Source organism: Drosophila miranda, assembly GCF_003369915.1.
Source record: "Drosophila miranda strain MSH22 chromosome Y unlocalized genomic scaffold, D.miranda_PacBio2.1 Contig_Y1_pilon, whole genome shotgun sequence".
Classification (NCBI taxonomy): Eukaryota; Metazoa; Arthropoda; class Insecta; order Diptera; family Drosophilidae; genus Drosophila; species Drosophila miranda.
The window spans coordinates 34,380,384-34,395,220 of NW_022881603.1; the positions used below are offsets into that span (position 1 = coordinate 34,380,384).

The 14,837-nt window shown below is 50.7% G+C and overlaps 1 protein-coding gene, 1 long non-coding RNA gene and 1 pseudogene across 2 annotated transcripts; 2 read left to right on the plus strand and 1 right to left on the minus strand.

Annotated features, from left to right (window-relative positions):
* Window positions 1–632: 632 nt before the first annotated feature.
* LOC117189368 (regulator of nonsense transcripts 3B-like) lies at window positions 633–2,359 on the plus strand. Its single transcript, XM_033394496.1, has 2 exons — window positions 633–1,941; window positions 2,007–2,359. Exons 1-2 carry the CDS (start codon window positions 655–657, stop codon window positions 2,136–2,138), a joined length of 1,419 nt encoding a protein of 472 aa, XP_033250387.1. The 5' UTR covers window positions 633–654; the 3' UTR covers window positions 2,139–2,359.
* Window positions 2,279–3,774, minus strand: LOC117189376. The gene is made up of 3 exons (XR_004473375.1): window positions 3,059–3,774; window positions 2,756–3,003; window positions 2,279–2,690 (listed from the first exon to the last, which is right to left on the minus strand). It is a non-coding gene; the product is annotated as an uncharacterized LOC117189376 (long non-coding RNA).
* A 2,614-nt stretch (window positions 3,775–6,388) lies between these two features.
* Window positions 6,389–11,054, plus strand: LOC117189374 (annotated as a pseudogene).
* Window positions 11,055–14,837: the final 3,783 nt, after the last annotated feature.

Here is a 14,837-nt window from a genome sequence, read left to right on the forward strand (position 1 = left end):
TTATCTGGGCAAAACTGAGAGATCCATATAGATGGGAATATTTGACGGAAGATTAAAAACGAGTATTTATTGGTGCATAACCGGTTGACAACAATGATTCCCGGCAACACTAATTTTCACACCCTAGGGAAAAGGATATTATAAATTGAGAAAATTTTTTTCATTCCAGGATGTGTAGTTATCAGGATCGAGATATATATATACAAGATACTAATAATATACATGAATATGTCTAAAACATATCAATTTGAGAAAAGGTTTTTACGTTTCATCTTCAAAAGAAATTAACGAAATAGGGTATACAAAGGCCTATAAACGAATCATGTCTTCAAATACCAGCAACATTGCGACTGTTTTTTTTTTTGTTGAATTATTTTGTTTATGCCTTGTTTTAGCCAAAATACAATAAAAGCAAGGACTAAACTGATCTAAAAAACATAAATTTATTCATCAACGGACTAAAATTATGTAGGCAGGACTGAGAGATTTACCTAGCTAGTAATAGTCGACGGAATATCAAAATTGAGGAATAATTATAATTTAACTTGAATTCGTCAGTATATTTGTGGTATATTTTTAAAATCATACAGTATATTTTGCCGATAAATCCCCGGTCACACTGCGTAGCAAACATTGTTTTGATTTGGGGGCAACATGTCAGAAATTAAAGATGAAAAGCAAAAGGCTAGTAATCCTGATAGTAAGCCAGAGAGACCGCGGGGAAACAGGAGAAAAGACAGGAAGGAAAAAAGTAATCCGACCGTCAAGATAGTGATGCGGCATTTGCCGCCGACAATGACGGAGAAGGAATTCTTGGATCAAGTGGGGCCGTTGCCGTCGGAAAGCGACTCGTACTATTACTGCCAAGCAGATTGGTCCCTGGGTCATGACGCGACATGCCGGGCATACATCGATATGACCCCAAAGGATAACACCGAGCTTCTGCAATTTCGAGTTCGATTTGATGGATACGTTTTCGTTAATCAATATGGCGTTGAATACCATGCCATGGTGGAGTATGCTCCTTTCCAGTGCTTCCTTAAGAACAAGTCCCGAACTGATGACAAGGTAAACACGATTGAGACCGAGGCGCACTACCAGGCTTTTCTTCAGAAGCTGGCTGATGAAAGAGAAGAGGCAAGCCGCATAGGTGAAGTTAAGATCGACCTGACGTTCGACCAAAAATCTGACGACAGGGTGAGGTCCACCCCTCTGCTTCAATACCTAGCTAACAAAAAGGAAAAGTGGCGGGAAGAAGCCCGAAAACGGAATGAAGAGAAAAAGAAACACCGCGAGGAGCAAAAGCAAGTCAGATTAATGGAACAGTCGGAAAGCAGTAAGCCGAAAGAATCCACTGCTGACGTTAAAAAGGATACTGGCACCAAGCCCAAAGCCGGCGCTAAAGATGTTCAATCCCAAAATCAGACAACTGAAGGAGCAAAGAACTCACGGTCAAAACGTCGGACGGAGCGCGACAAACGTCGACGTGAAGAGCATGAGCAGCGAAAGCTGAACCGCGAACGTGACCAGAAAGATATAAAAAATCCTGAACGCCAAGATAACCCCGATAAGGAAAAGCCTTTCAGCAATAAAAGTGGTAAAAAATCTAAACAGCAGAAAGATCTAAATAAGCCAGAAAGAGATATTGCTATTTTAAGAAAAGAAAGCAAATTTGATTTGAAAAAATTTGAAGAACTTCCATCGGCGTCCAAGAAAACGAATGTAGGTGATTGCTCGGAAGCAGCGCAGCCAAAATCGAAGGAAGAAACCAGCGTTCCAGATACCATAAAGAAAACTGTTCAAGCTGTCAGCGATCAATCGGAAAACGACAATTCGACAGCTACTACGGTTCAGCCAGCAGGTCCATCTAGGTCAAAAAGTTTCGATGATACGCGGAAGTCAAGCTTTCGATCACCCGAGGAGCGTCGCATTCGAAATAAGGTGATTACCAAACACCCAAACATTTAACTTGAAAAAAATAAAAATGATCATATTATTTGTTGCAGGATCGTCCTTCTATTGCAATATATCAGCCAAAGGCTCGCGTTCGTAAGGGATCGGGAGATCAGTCTCAAAACGGTAACAAAGACGCCTACAAATCGCGCGACGAGCCAATTTCGGATGTAGAGGTTTCTTGAGCTGAGGAGAAGCCGGCAAGGAAAAACAAGAGGCCAGGTCGTCACAATAAGTCGAAGCCCTGCCAGGGTATCTCCAAGTCTTCAGAAAATAGCTGCAGTGCAAACGAACCGGCCATCGTGAAATAAGAAAAATATGTTTATTTTTAAATAAATGAACATTCACTCTTGGGATGGGGCAGTTGCGTCAGTAGAACTCGCTCTCCATATCCATCTGTGTACAAGTATTCTGATTATTCTTAGCCTGATCCTGCGACTGGTACATGTGGGCTACTTGATTGGCATCTGTTGCGTTTTCGCTGCTCTTATCATCTCGAATTCGAATGAATCGCGGGAATCGGAGCGAAATAGCCCGCTCGGTGTCAACGATGCCTATGGCTGCTTTATGGATGGGGCTAAGTGAGAGGTCTGCGCACTTTACTTCCCAAACCTCAGCCGGCTCAAACCAGTTGTCCGGTTCCAGGCTTGAGTCATATCTAAAGTATGACTTGGCACTGGGTATGATATGTTTGCCTAAGAATTCAGAGTGTATCCGCAAATCTTCATCAGTGAACCCTGAAAGAAGTCAATTTAGTGAATTGGATTCATCTAAATGTAAAATTAATAAAATTAAATAGAACCTGTTCCAATTTTGCAGATGCTCTGGTATTCCTCGTTTTTGGTGTCATAGCAGGCAAGCAGAAATCCGCCATAGGTCCCGGTTCGTCGTCCCTTTCCTTTGTAGCCGCCAATTACAACAAGATCAAGCGAGTCGACAAATAATTTGACAAATAATCCTTTTTCAACTTAAGCCAATTCCTTGATCTTTTTGCGATTTCATACGTGGCTTCCTCATCCAATGTCTTGACCATGAGTCCCTCACAATTGCCTGGAAGAACATCAACGATCTAATTTTTGGAAATGGCTACTGATGCTCGACCGACCTTAAACTGATTCCTCTAAAAATTGCTGCACCTCATCCATATCGTTAGTGTCCAGAGCTGTGGCGAATTTCCATTCACCTTCGACTTCCTGGAAATCTTCTAGCAGCAGCTTGCGGCGCTCGGATAATGGACTTGTGACAAGGGTCGTACCATTAATATACAGAAGATCGAATATGTAAACACAGACTTGAACTTTGATCTCTTCTATGTCCACGTTTTTTCTTTTGCGCGTACTGAGTACTTGGAATGGCAGAATCTGCTTTCGCTCAACGTCCCAGGCAACGATTTCGCTATCAATAATGTAAGACTGCACTGCACCCTTAAGGAAACCTTTGCTCCTGGCAATCAAATCCGGATACTTCGCCGTGTTGTTCTCCGAGTTGCGAGAGAATATGCTTATCTCTCCCCGCTCGTTGCAGTGAATCTGGGCTCGTTCGCCGTCGTATTTCCATTCGCACGTTATGTGCATGCTTCTAAAGCGCTCAAACACCTCATGAACTCCTTTTGTTGGTTGTGCGAGCATTGGCCTCAGTGGCATGCCTGGGTGCATGGGGCAACGCTCTTTTTTTTTTTTTAGGATTTAAGTTACCAAACTACCCGTGAGTAGCGTGGGATTATTTGGCCGCCCGCCTTTTGAAGGTGGAAATTGCCAAGTCAAAGAATAGAAGATGTTGGAGTACTGTTTATAGCTTTACATCAATTTCGTCGATGAAGTCAATTAGTGTTTGGTACGCGCTGATGTTTTCTTTTTCAAAGAATTTGTAAATATCATTATATTTTCTTAGAGATGGGAAGTTTTGCCTTGTTGTGTTGTACTTTGTAAAATTGAAAATTAAATGCGAGGCGTTATCGATACTTTCGCATGTATCATAGGCTCTGCACACTTAGCCCATCCCGGGGGAATGGTGGGATTTTTTGACAGATGTGAAACTCCGATTCACACTGCCACCATCCACCATCCGTCAAAAACAGCTGATGCCAATAACAAGTTCATTAAATTTGCGCGGAAGATTTATTAATTCTTGGTTCTTATAATGGATGATGAAGATATAGCAATTATTTCGGCTGTGGTTCAACAGCAAAAAGGGATTCGAGGCAATTGGGTTTCCTCAGTGCCTAGGTTCAATTGGTAGGAAATCAATAAGAACTTCAGCAATATGTTTACATATAAATTGGTTTTTAAACTTCCTTTTTATTCTAGATGGATGCCACATCGAAATAAAACCACCAGCACCTGAGGCAGTAGACCACCATAACTGTTCAGGCCAGCAGCAGACGATTGCCGCGCACTGTGCCAACTTCGTGCGCTCCGGTCTCAACTCGCTCTCGCGCGCTCGGAGGGGCGCTCGGGAGACTTTACGACCCACTTTCCACCCGGCGCTCAAGCCATCATGGAGCATAGATCGTAAGGCCTAGTTTTAGTTACGTTTCCCACCCCGCTACAAGCTGTCGTCGTGGACATACGCGCACCTACAGTCCACATACATATATACCGAAATACAAGGAACATATTTATTGGAACAACTCTGACTTCTTCTTTTGGATATTTTCCCACTCGTCGCTGGAAAATCACCGGAGCGCTGATCCGCCCTCCTACAAACATTGGTCCTTCGAGCCGGATCTTCGCCTTCCCCATAAGGAGAAGCTTACCCCAGCCAGCATCGGCGGATCGCTCTAAGTTCAAGATAAGTAAGCCCAACACCCGGGCAGTGATTTTGTGCGAGTTTTCCATCCCAGTCCGAGTACCCGTGGCATACATATGTACATACATATGTATTCATTTCTCGCTCTAGCTCCAAATTAAACCATACCTCGTTCTGCCAACGGTTGTGGCCACCTACTTCTCCAAAGGTTTGATTTGATCCGAGCAAGCTCCTGCGGTCAACCTCCGATCCAGTGTATATATTCCTACCTCTCCCAGCTAGCTGAGCTTTGGTTGCTGACATATGCACATGCATACAAGCACATGTACACATCGCAACGCAATCCAAGCGGCTGACAACAATCATAAATTCATATGCTTGCAATTGGTTTGTTGTTTTTTTTTTCCATGCTCAACGTTCCATCGGTTTTCGGTTTTATAAATAAAGAAAATAAATCACTGCGTCTCCGTATTTAACTAATTATATTGCCAACAAAAATAAGACACGATCCATACATACGGCACCACATATATATTTATCTTACATATACATACATACGTACGCATTTTAAAATTATACATATTGCATATAAAACGGTCATCCACCGTTTTAACCGTTGTTTTACATCTCGCCAAAAGGTTGGGTCGTCAACCCAAGCCACGGTACATAGCACTTACATCCATACGCACACACATACAAGCAGCAGCAGCGGTGCATTCGTTTCGTTTTTCCTTTCGCTTTCGCTTCTCCACCGTTTGCTTGCGCTGTTGTTGGTGGGAGAATATTTTTCGGTGCCGCGCTTGACCGTAACGGAACGCCAAGTGTAGCGCTACCCAGCACTGCGAGGGTATATTGTTTTCAACATTCGTTTGCAACCGACTCTATATAGGGGTACCTTGTGCATCCATATCATTGCTCATCCTCATTAGTCGCTCTTGGTTGGCCCTTTGTTTTTTATTTGATCGTAGTATTTTATATTTATATATTCCGGCCACGGTGCCCGACTTCTACTATATAAATACTCGCGATAAATCCCGCCAAGGCCACATAACCACGGCCAGGCCATTTCCGCTCACCTGCTTTGCGACTCTGATACGCGCTATCGCAAATCCATCAGCCAACCATGCCCACTGGTGAGAAGAAATCTCGCAAGAAGTTTAGGCGGGGGAGTTCGCTGAGTTTGACCCATCCACCCAGCTCCAACGGCTCAATCACTACGCCCACAGCTTCCCGTCCGGCCCCAGCTGAGCGAGGTCCGACCACGTCCAGGGCTCACACACCACATGCCTTTGAGGCCTTGTTGCTCCCCTCGGTCGTCCCTCGCACGCTTCCGAGCACTATGGCCCAATCGGTCGTCAGTTTCGCACGGTCTAAGTTTGCCTTGGCTGCAAGCAGACTGACACGCTTCGACCAGAAGCTCAGCGCTCCAGATGCTAGCACACCAACCCGCTCGCTCTCCCAAGTCCATCGAGATCAACTCCGAAGCCTGTGGGCGAAGGTGGACGCGGAGTTCGAGGCCTGTGTGGAGGCGATAACGGAAGTAGATCCAGAGGGGGCAGCTGACGTCCAGGGGATGTACGATGACTGCTACGCGGTCTACGCGCAATGCCTTGCCGAACTGAACGATCAGCTCGAACCCCCGACTGTCCCTCACACGCCTCAACTGGCCATTCAAGTGCCGACTTCCGGCGGTTGCCGTCTTCCTCCATGTGACACTGATGTTTTCAGTGGGGACTACCAGCAGTGGCCCACGTTCCGAGTCCTGTTCACCGCCATATATATAGAGAACCCGAGGTTGGCTCCAGTAGAAAAACTGTTCCACCTCAACAAAAAAACAAGCGGTGAGGCCCACGACATAGTGGCACAGGCTTCACTCACGAACGAAGGGTTCGCGTCCGCATGGAGCGCCCTCCGTGAGCGTTTCCAAAACAAGAGGCTGATACTCAAAGCCCAGCTGAAGATCCTTTTCAGTCTGCCCCAAATCCGCACCGAGTCAGCTGCAGCGCTAAAAGAGCTTCAGAGGGCCGTCCACAAGTGCCTTACGACACTCAACCACTCCGAGGTCTCCACAGACAGCATTTTCGCTGACGGAGTGTTAGTGTACCCCATATCCGCGAAGTTGCCGAAAGCGACTTTGGAGTTTTGGGAGCAGTCCGTGACACACAAGTCCGAATTTCCCACCTGGCACGCTATGGACAAGTTCCTGGCGGAGCGGTACCTGTCTCTCGAGGTGACCGAGGATGGCCATCCAGGCATGGAGACTCAGGCCCACTCCAGGGCGAGTCTACCCATGTCAGAGAGTTCAAAGGGCAATCCCAACCCATTCCGTTCCCAAGGGAGCCCTGTTGCAAGGCGGGGTCACTCGTTCGGAACAACTGTGGATCCGAAGCGGAGAACGTGTGATCTTTGCTCCAAAGAGAACCATCCGATCCGGGTATGCCCTCAATTCCTTCAGATGAGACCTGATGCTCGCTCCAGCTATATTAAGCAAAAAATGCTTTCGTGAATGCCAAAGCGCCCACAACTGCAACACGTGTGGAGACCGGCATCATACGCTGCTGCACCGTGGCACTCCAGTTTCCAGCCAATCCGTGCCCAACTCCGTACCACTTCCGACTCCTGCCGAAGCTCAGCCTAGCGTTCAGAACTATTTCGCCTCCGGCCAGAGGGCGGTACTCCTGGGCACGGCTATTATTAATATTTGCCACTTGGGAACAAACTTTCGCGCCCGCGCTCTAATCGACCCGGGCTCCGAGGCGACGTTCATTACGGAACGTCTCTTCCAGATCATTAAGTTGCCATTCCGACTCGCCCAGGCACAGGTCTCGGGCCTCAATCAGACCATATCCGCTCAGTCCAAGAAGCTCTGCCATTTTTCCATCCGCTCCCCGACTAAGCCGGGCTTACACTTGGACGCCACAGCCTATGTCCTGCCGGATCTATCAGGCAGCCTTCCCTCCCATCCGATCCCGCAACACTCGTTGCGAGAACCTGCCATGGGCAGACCCGACATTTTACGCAAGCTCACAAATAGATGTCCTGATTGGTGCCGACATCCTTCCATCCATCCTCTTGAGCGGCTCACAGACGAACATCTGTGGATCTCTCCTCGGACAGGAGACTATTTTCGGATGGGTTCTTACAGGCCCAGTGCCAAACACGGTACAAGGCAGGGTCGCATCCTTCTCCACGCAAATTTCCACCGAGCTAGAGACTCCGTTAGACAAACTCCTCACAAAGTTTTGGGAGGTGGAGGACATTCCTACTAAAATAGAAAGCGAGTCGGATTCGTACTGCGAAAGAAATTTCCTCCGAACTACGTCAAGAACGCCAAGCGGGAAATACGTCGTCACGTTACCGTTTCGCGACCCAGATCATCTCGGATCAGATCTGGGGTATTCAAGGGCAACCGCGCTGGCCCAGTTCCTAAGAAACGAAAATCGTTTGAAAAGAAACAGTCCCCTACAAGAGCAGTACGACACCGTGATCCAAGAATACCTAGAGCTTGGACACATGACAGAAGTTCTTCCGACTCATGGGTCCTCAACCTACTACCTGCCGCACCACGCTGTCTTCAAGCCTGATAGCACCACCACGAAAGTCCGCGTTGTATTTAACGCATCCAGCCCGTCGACTAACCGTATCAGCTTGAATGACCTTCTGCACCCCGGCCCTGTTCTCCAGTCCGACTTAACCCTTCAGATCCTGAAGTGGCGCTACTACCGGTACGTCTTCAATGCTGACATCACCAAGATGTATCGGCAGATTTGGGTAGATCCGAAGCACACCCCCTTCCAGCGAATTTTGTTTCGCAACAAGGAGGGCGAGATACGCGACTATGAGTTGCAAACTGTCACCTTTGGAGTCAATTGTGCTCCCTTTCTCGCCATCCGGGTGTTGCAACAGCTTGCAGACGATGTCCAGTCCCGATTCCCAAGAGCCAGTCACATCATTCGGTCCTGTATGTATGTCGACGACGTCCTAGCGGGAGCAGACTCTCCCACTGAGGCTCAACTAGCTATCCGCGACTTACAGGCCGCCCTGAGTTCTGCCGGGTTTCCACTGAGAAAATGGACGTCCAACCACAAGGATATCCTGACTACCATTCCGAATGACCATCTCCTTCACACCGACTTCCTTGAACTCGAGGCAGAACGCACAGCCAAGACTCTCCGAATTCGCTGGAAGGCGACAACAGACGATTTCTTCTTCGTTCCGCCAGAACTGGCATTTACGGCATCCAATACCAAGCGAGCGGTGCTTTCCCAGATAGCAAGGTTGTTCGACCCTGCGGGCTGGTTGGCGCCTTTCATTGTCCGGTCAAAGATCTTCATGCAAGAGATCTGGTTGCAAGAAGTGGGATGGGACGAAGATCTTCCGACCGAGATGCGTCAGCGCTGGCAGAGTTTTCTGCGGAGCTACTCCACTCTCGACCAGATCCGCATTCCAAGGTGGATTGGCTCCGAACCAGCTGTAAGGGTCGAGCATCACGGATTTTGCGATGCGTCCGAAAAGGCGTACGGTGCGGCGATCTACGTGCGCATCGAGACTGACCACCTGGTCAAGGTGCAGTTGCTTACCGCGAAAACACGAGTCGCACCCGTTAAGACTGTATCGCTCCCCCGGTTAGAGCTGTGCGGCGCCGTGCTGCTGTCCGAAATGGCGACGGCTATCCTGCCAAATATGCCAAGCGCACCTACAACCTGTTACTTCTGGACAGATTCCGCTATAGTCCTGTCCTGGCTGAAAAAGCCTGCTTGCCACTGGACTACCTTCGTGGCCAACCGAGTGACCAGAATTTCGCAAGCCACCGGGGTCGAGAATTGGGGTCACGTTCCGTCCGCACAAAATCCCGCCGACCTCGCCAGCAGGGGCGTATCCTTACAGGAGTTCGTCGAGAACCAACTCTGGTGGCACGGACCAGCGTGGTTGCAAGGGCCCCGGCATCAATGGCCAGCCCAAGGCGGGGACGATCCCGTGATAACCCTCGAGCAACGTGCTCTGAAGGTTCATTTTGCACCGAGCCCATCCGAAGACTTCCTCGATCGGTTCTCCAATCTGGAGAGAGCCCTGCGAGTCCGTGCTTATGTCCTTCGCTCACAAAACGCTGCCGGAAGCTGGTCACCGGACAAGAGGACCACCTTGCAAGCGAAGACATTACCGAAGCTGAGCGCACTCTTATCCTAGAGACTCAGCGCAGGGAATACTCCCAAGAGCATCACTGCCTTAGCGAGAAGCGGCCAGTGCCAAGGTCAAGTTCTATCCTGAATTTGAACCCGTTCCTAGACCAACATGGGCTCATAAGAGCATGTGGCCGTATCGCAACTTCTACCTTTCTGAAGTACGACGAACGGCATCCCATTATTCTGCCGTACCGCTGCCGGCTATCCCGCCTTCTCGCGCAATTCACCCACCGGATAACTCTTCATGGCGGGAACCAACTAATGGTGCGACTTATCCGATCCAAGTTCTGGATTCCCAAGGTTCAGAAACTCATGAAGGGGGTGGTAAACTCCTGCAAGGTATGCGTCATCCACAGACAGAAGTTGCAAGCCCAAATGATGGGTGATCTTCCTACGGAACGAACGTCCTTTTCCAGACCGTTCACGCACACCGGAATTGACTACGCGGGTCCCTTCCAAATACGGAATTACACAGGCAGAGCGTGCCTGATAACCAAGGGGTATGTGTGTGTGTTCGTGTGTTTTTCCACGAAGGCGATCCATTTGGAGCCCACGTCGGATCTCACGACCGAGAAATTTCTTGCAGCCTTCGCTCGTTTCGTCGAGGGTGTCGTCGACGAGGGTGTCCGCAGCGCATTCACTCCGACAATGGCAAAACTTTCGTTGGTGCCGCCAAGGTGCTTTCCCGTGACTTCCTAGATGCATTCAAGGGCTCGATAACTGATGCGTACAGCCATCACCGGGTTTCGTGGCGTTTTATCCCACCAGGGGCTCCACACATGGGAGGTCTATGGGAAGCCGGGGTGAAGAGTTTCAAAACTCTCTTTTACAAAGCCACGTCCACTCGGAAGTACACTTTCGAAGAGCTTTCCACGCTTCTCGCAAAGATCGAAGCATGCCTTAATTCCAGGCCGCTCTCGCCGATGTCCGAAGATCCAACTGAGTTGCTGGCCCTTACTCCCGGGCACTTCCTTACCGGGGGACCCTTGATGTCCACGGCCGAACCCGAAATAAAGGGTGACCTTAAATCAATAATCAATCGATGGCAGCATTTAAAGGCGATCACCCAACAGTTTTGCCAGCGGTGGAAAGAGGATATGGTTGTCGTCAAAGAAGACAACCTGCCCTCCAATGAATGGCGGCTCGGGAGAGTCCAGTCCGTGTATCCCGGCGCTGACGACAGAGTCAGTGTGGTAGATATCCTTACTGCCCGCGGGGTCCTTAAAAGGCCTGTTGTAAAGGTCGTTCTCCTCCCAGTAGAACGCCCTAGTTCCGTCCAACAATAACACGAATGTACCTTCCAAAGCTCCAAGTTTCATTACTAATACTTCTTCGACCACTTTCCTTCCTCCTAGTTTATCGTATCCAGACATGGCCCCACGCTCACGCGCCAACCGCACCGGGGAGAGCCGGCATCCACGGGGTAGAGGCACCTACCGTTGCCGAGTCTGCTCAGGAATACACCCGCTACGGACCTGCCATGTGTTTCTGCGCCTGAGCCCTGAGAAGAGGCTCCGAGCCGTCCTGAGAAACAAATACTGCGCCAACTGCCTGGCGCACCAGCACTCCGGGAAGGACTGCCTCAGTGGCGGGCTGTGCGGGGTGTGTGGCAAGAACCACCACACGCTACTCCACATCTCCGCGCCTCGCTGTCCAGCCCGCTCAGCCTCGCGAATACAGTCGACAGCTACATCGGCCCACGCCGGACGCCGCCCTCGTCGCCCAGCCCGTCCAGACCGTCAGCCGACCGGTCGTAGGAACCGCGACCTCATCGTTTGCGAGTCCAGCGGCTCAAGCTGAGTGCCGTCCCCGTCACCCCGTGAACCGCCCCGTCGTAGGAACCCCGGCGCCCTCCGTAAGCTCCCTTCTACAACATAGGAGCCTCAATATCCTCCCGACGGCGCTGGTGGTCCTGGATACGGGCTCGAAGGATTTCGAAACGGGCGCGCTCATCGACCCATGCACGCCGGTGAGCTGCATTGACGACTCATTGGCCTCCGCCTTCAAGATACCCACTACGCGCGTCGGCAACGAGAAGGTGTGCACCGCGGTCATTCGTACCAAGACGGGCGACTTCCGACTGGAAGCCATCCTGAAGGTCGAGCCCCGTTTGCGCATCCGCACGCCGATCCGACCTTTGAGTGGTACGATCCGGGCTCGATTTGACGATCTGAAGCTCGCAGATGCGCAATTCCATCGACCAGCCACCATCTCTCTGGTATTAAGTGACGACGTCTACCCGAAAGTGATCCAACCCGGGTTCCTGGCACGCGAGGACGGCCTTCCTGTGGCCCAGAGCACGGTGTTCGGATGGATCGTATCCGGCGCATGCACACAGCCATAGACACCGATTGGGCAGCAGACGATTGCCGCGCACTGTGCCAACTTCGTGCGCTCCGGTCTCAACTCGCTCTCGCGCGCTCGGAGGGGCGCTCGGGAGACTTTACGACCCACGATCCACCCGGCGCTCAAGTCATCATGGCTAGTTCCTCCGAACTACGTCAAGAACGCCAAGCGGGAAATACGTCGTCACGTTACCGTTTCGCGACCCAGATCATCTCGGATCAGATCTGGGGTATTCAAGGGCAACCGCGCTGGCCCAGTTCCTAAGAAACGAAAATCGCTTGAAAAGAAACAGTCCCCTACAAGAGCAGTACGACACCGTGATCCAAGAATACCTAGAGCTTGGACACATGACAGAAGTTCTTCCGACTCATGGGTCCTCAACCTACTACCTGCCGCACCACGCTGTCTTCAAGCCTGATAGCACCACCACGAAAGTCCGCGTTGTATTTAACGCATCCAGCCCGTCGACTAACGGTATCAGCTTGAATGACCTTCTGCACCCCGGCCCTGTTCTCCAGTCCGACTTAACCCTTCAGATCCTGAAGTGGCGCTACTACCGGTACGTCTTCAATGCTGACATCACCAAGATGTATCGGCAGATTTGGGTAGATCCGAAGCACACCCCCTTCCAGCGAATTTTGTTTCGCAACAAGGAGGGCGAGATACGCGACTATGAGTTGCAAACTGTCACCTTTGGAGTCAATTGTGCTCCCTTTCTCGCCATCCGGGTGTTGCAACAGCTTGCAGACGATGTCCAGTCCCGATTCCCAAGAGCCAGTCACATCATTCGGTCCTGTATGTATGTCGACGACGTCCTAGCGGGAGCAGACTCTCCCACTGAGGCTCAACTAGCTATCCGCGAGTTACAGGCCGCCCTGAGTTCTGCCGGGTTTCCACTGAGAAAATGGACGTCCAACCACAAGGATATCCTGACTACCATTCCGAATGACCATCTCCTTCACACCGACTTCCTTGAACTCGAGGCAGAACGCACAGCCAAGACTCTCCGAATTCGCTGGAAGGCGACAACAGACGATTTCTTCTTCGTTCCGCCAGAACTGGCATTTACGGCATCCAATACCAAGCGAGCGGTGCTTTCCCAGATAGCAAGGTTGTTCGACCCTGCGGGCTGGTTGGCGCCTTTCATTGTCCGGTCAAAGATCTTCATGCAAGAGATCTGGTTGCAAGAAGGGGGATGGGACGAAGATCTTCCGACCGAGATGCGTCAGCGCTGGCAGAGTTTTCTGCGGAGCTACTCCGCTCTCGACCAGATCCGCATTCCAAGGTGGATTGGCTCCGAACCAGCTGTAAGGGTCGAGCATCACGGATTTTGCGATGCGTCCGAAAAGGCGTACGGTGCGGCGATCTACGTACGCATCGAGACTGACCACCTGGTCAAGGTGCAGTTGCTTACCGCGAAAACACGAGTCGCACCCGTTAAGACTGTATCGCTCCCCCGGTTAGAGCTGTGCGGCGCCGTGCTGCTGTCCGAAATGGCGACGGCTATCCTGCCAAATATGCCAAGCGCACCTACAACCTGTTACTTCTGGACAGATTCCGCTATAGTCCTGTCCTGGCTGAAAAAGCCTGCTTGCCACTGGACTACCTTCGTGGCCAACCGAGTGACCAGAATTTCGCAAGCCACCGGGGTCGAGAATTGGGGTCACGTTCCGTCCGCACAAAATCCCGCCGACCTCGCCAGCAGGGGCGTATCGTTACAGGAGTTCGTCGAGAACCAACTCTGGTGGCACGGACCAGCGTGGTTGCAAGGGCCCCGGCATCAATGGCCAGCCCAAGGCGGGGACGATCCCGTGATAACCCTCGAGCAACGTGCTCTGAAGGTTCATTTTGCACCGAGCCCATCCGAAGACTTCCTCGATCGGTTCTCCAATCTGGAGAGAGCCCTGCGAGTCCGTGCTTATGTCCTTCGCTCACAAAACGCTGCCGGAAGCTGGTCACCGGACAAGAGGACCACCTTGCAAGCGAAGACATTACCGAAGCTGAGCGCACTCTTATCCTAGAGACTCAGCGCAGGGAATACTCCCAAGAGCATCACTGCCTTAGCGAGAAGCGGCAAGTGCCAAGGTCAAGTTCTATCCTGAATTTGAACCCGTTCCTAGACCAACATGGGCTCATAAGAGCATGTGGCCGTATCGCAACTTCTACCTTTCTGAAGTACGACGAACGGCATCCCATTATTCTGCCGTACCGCTGCCGGGTATCCCGCCTTCTCGCGCAATTCACCCACCGGATAACTCTTCATGGCGGGAACCAACTAATGGTGCGACTTATCCGATCCAAGTTCTGGATTCCCAAGGTTCAGAAACTCATGAAGGGGGTGGTAAACTCCTGCAAGGTATGCGTCATCCACAGACAGAAGTTGCAAGCCCAAATGATGGGTGATCTTCCTACGGAACGAACGTCCTTTTCCAGACCGTTCACGCACACCGGAATTGACTACGCGGGTCCCTTCGAAATACGGAATTACACAGGCAGAGCGTGCATGATAACCAAGAGGTATGTGTGTGTGTTCGTGTGTTTTTCCACGAAGGCGATCCATTTGGAGCCCACGTCGGATCTCACGACCGAGAAATTTCTTGCAGCCTT

Coding starts and splice junctions, on each gene's coding strand:
- LOC117189368 (XM_033394496.1), top strand. CDS start 655: ATGTCAGAAATTAAAGATGAAAAGCAAAAGGCTAGTAATCCTGATAGT. Junction 1,942..2,006: donor AGCGTCGCATTCGAAATAAG/GTGATTACCAAA, acceptor TATTTGTTGCAG/GATCGTCCTTCTATTGCAAT.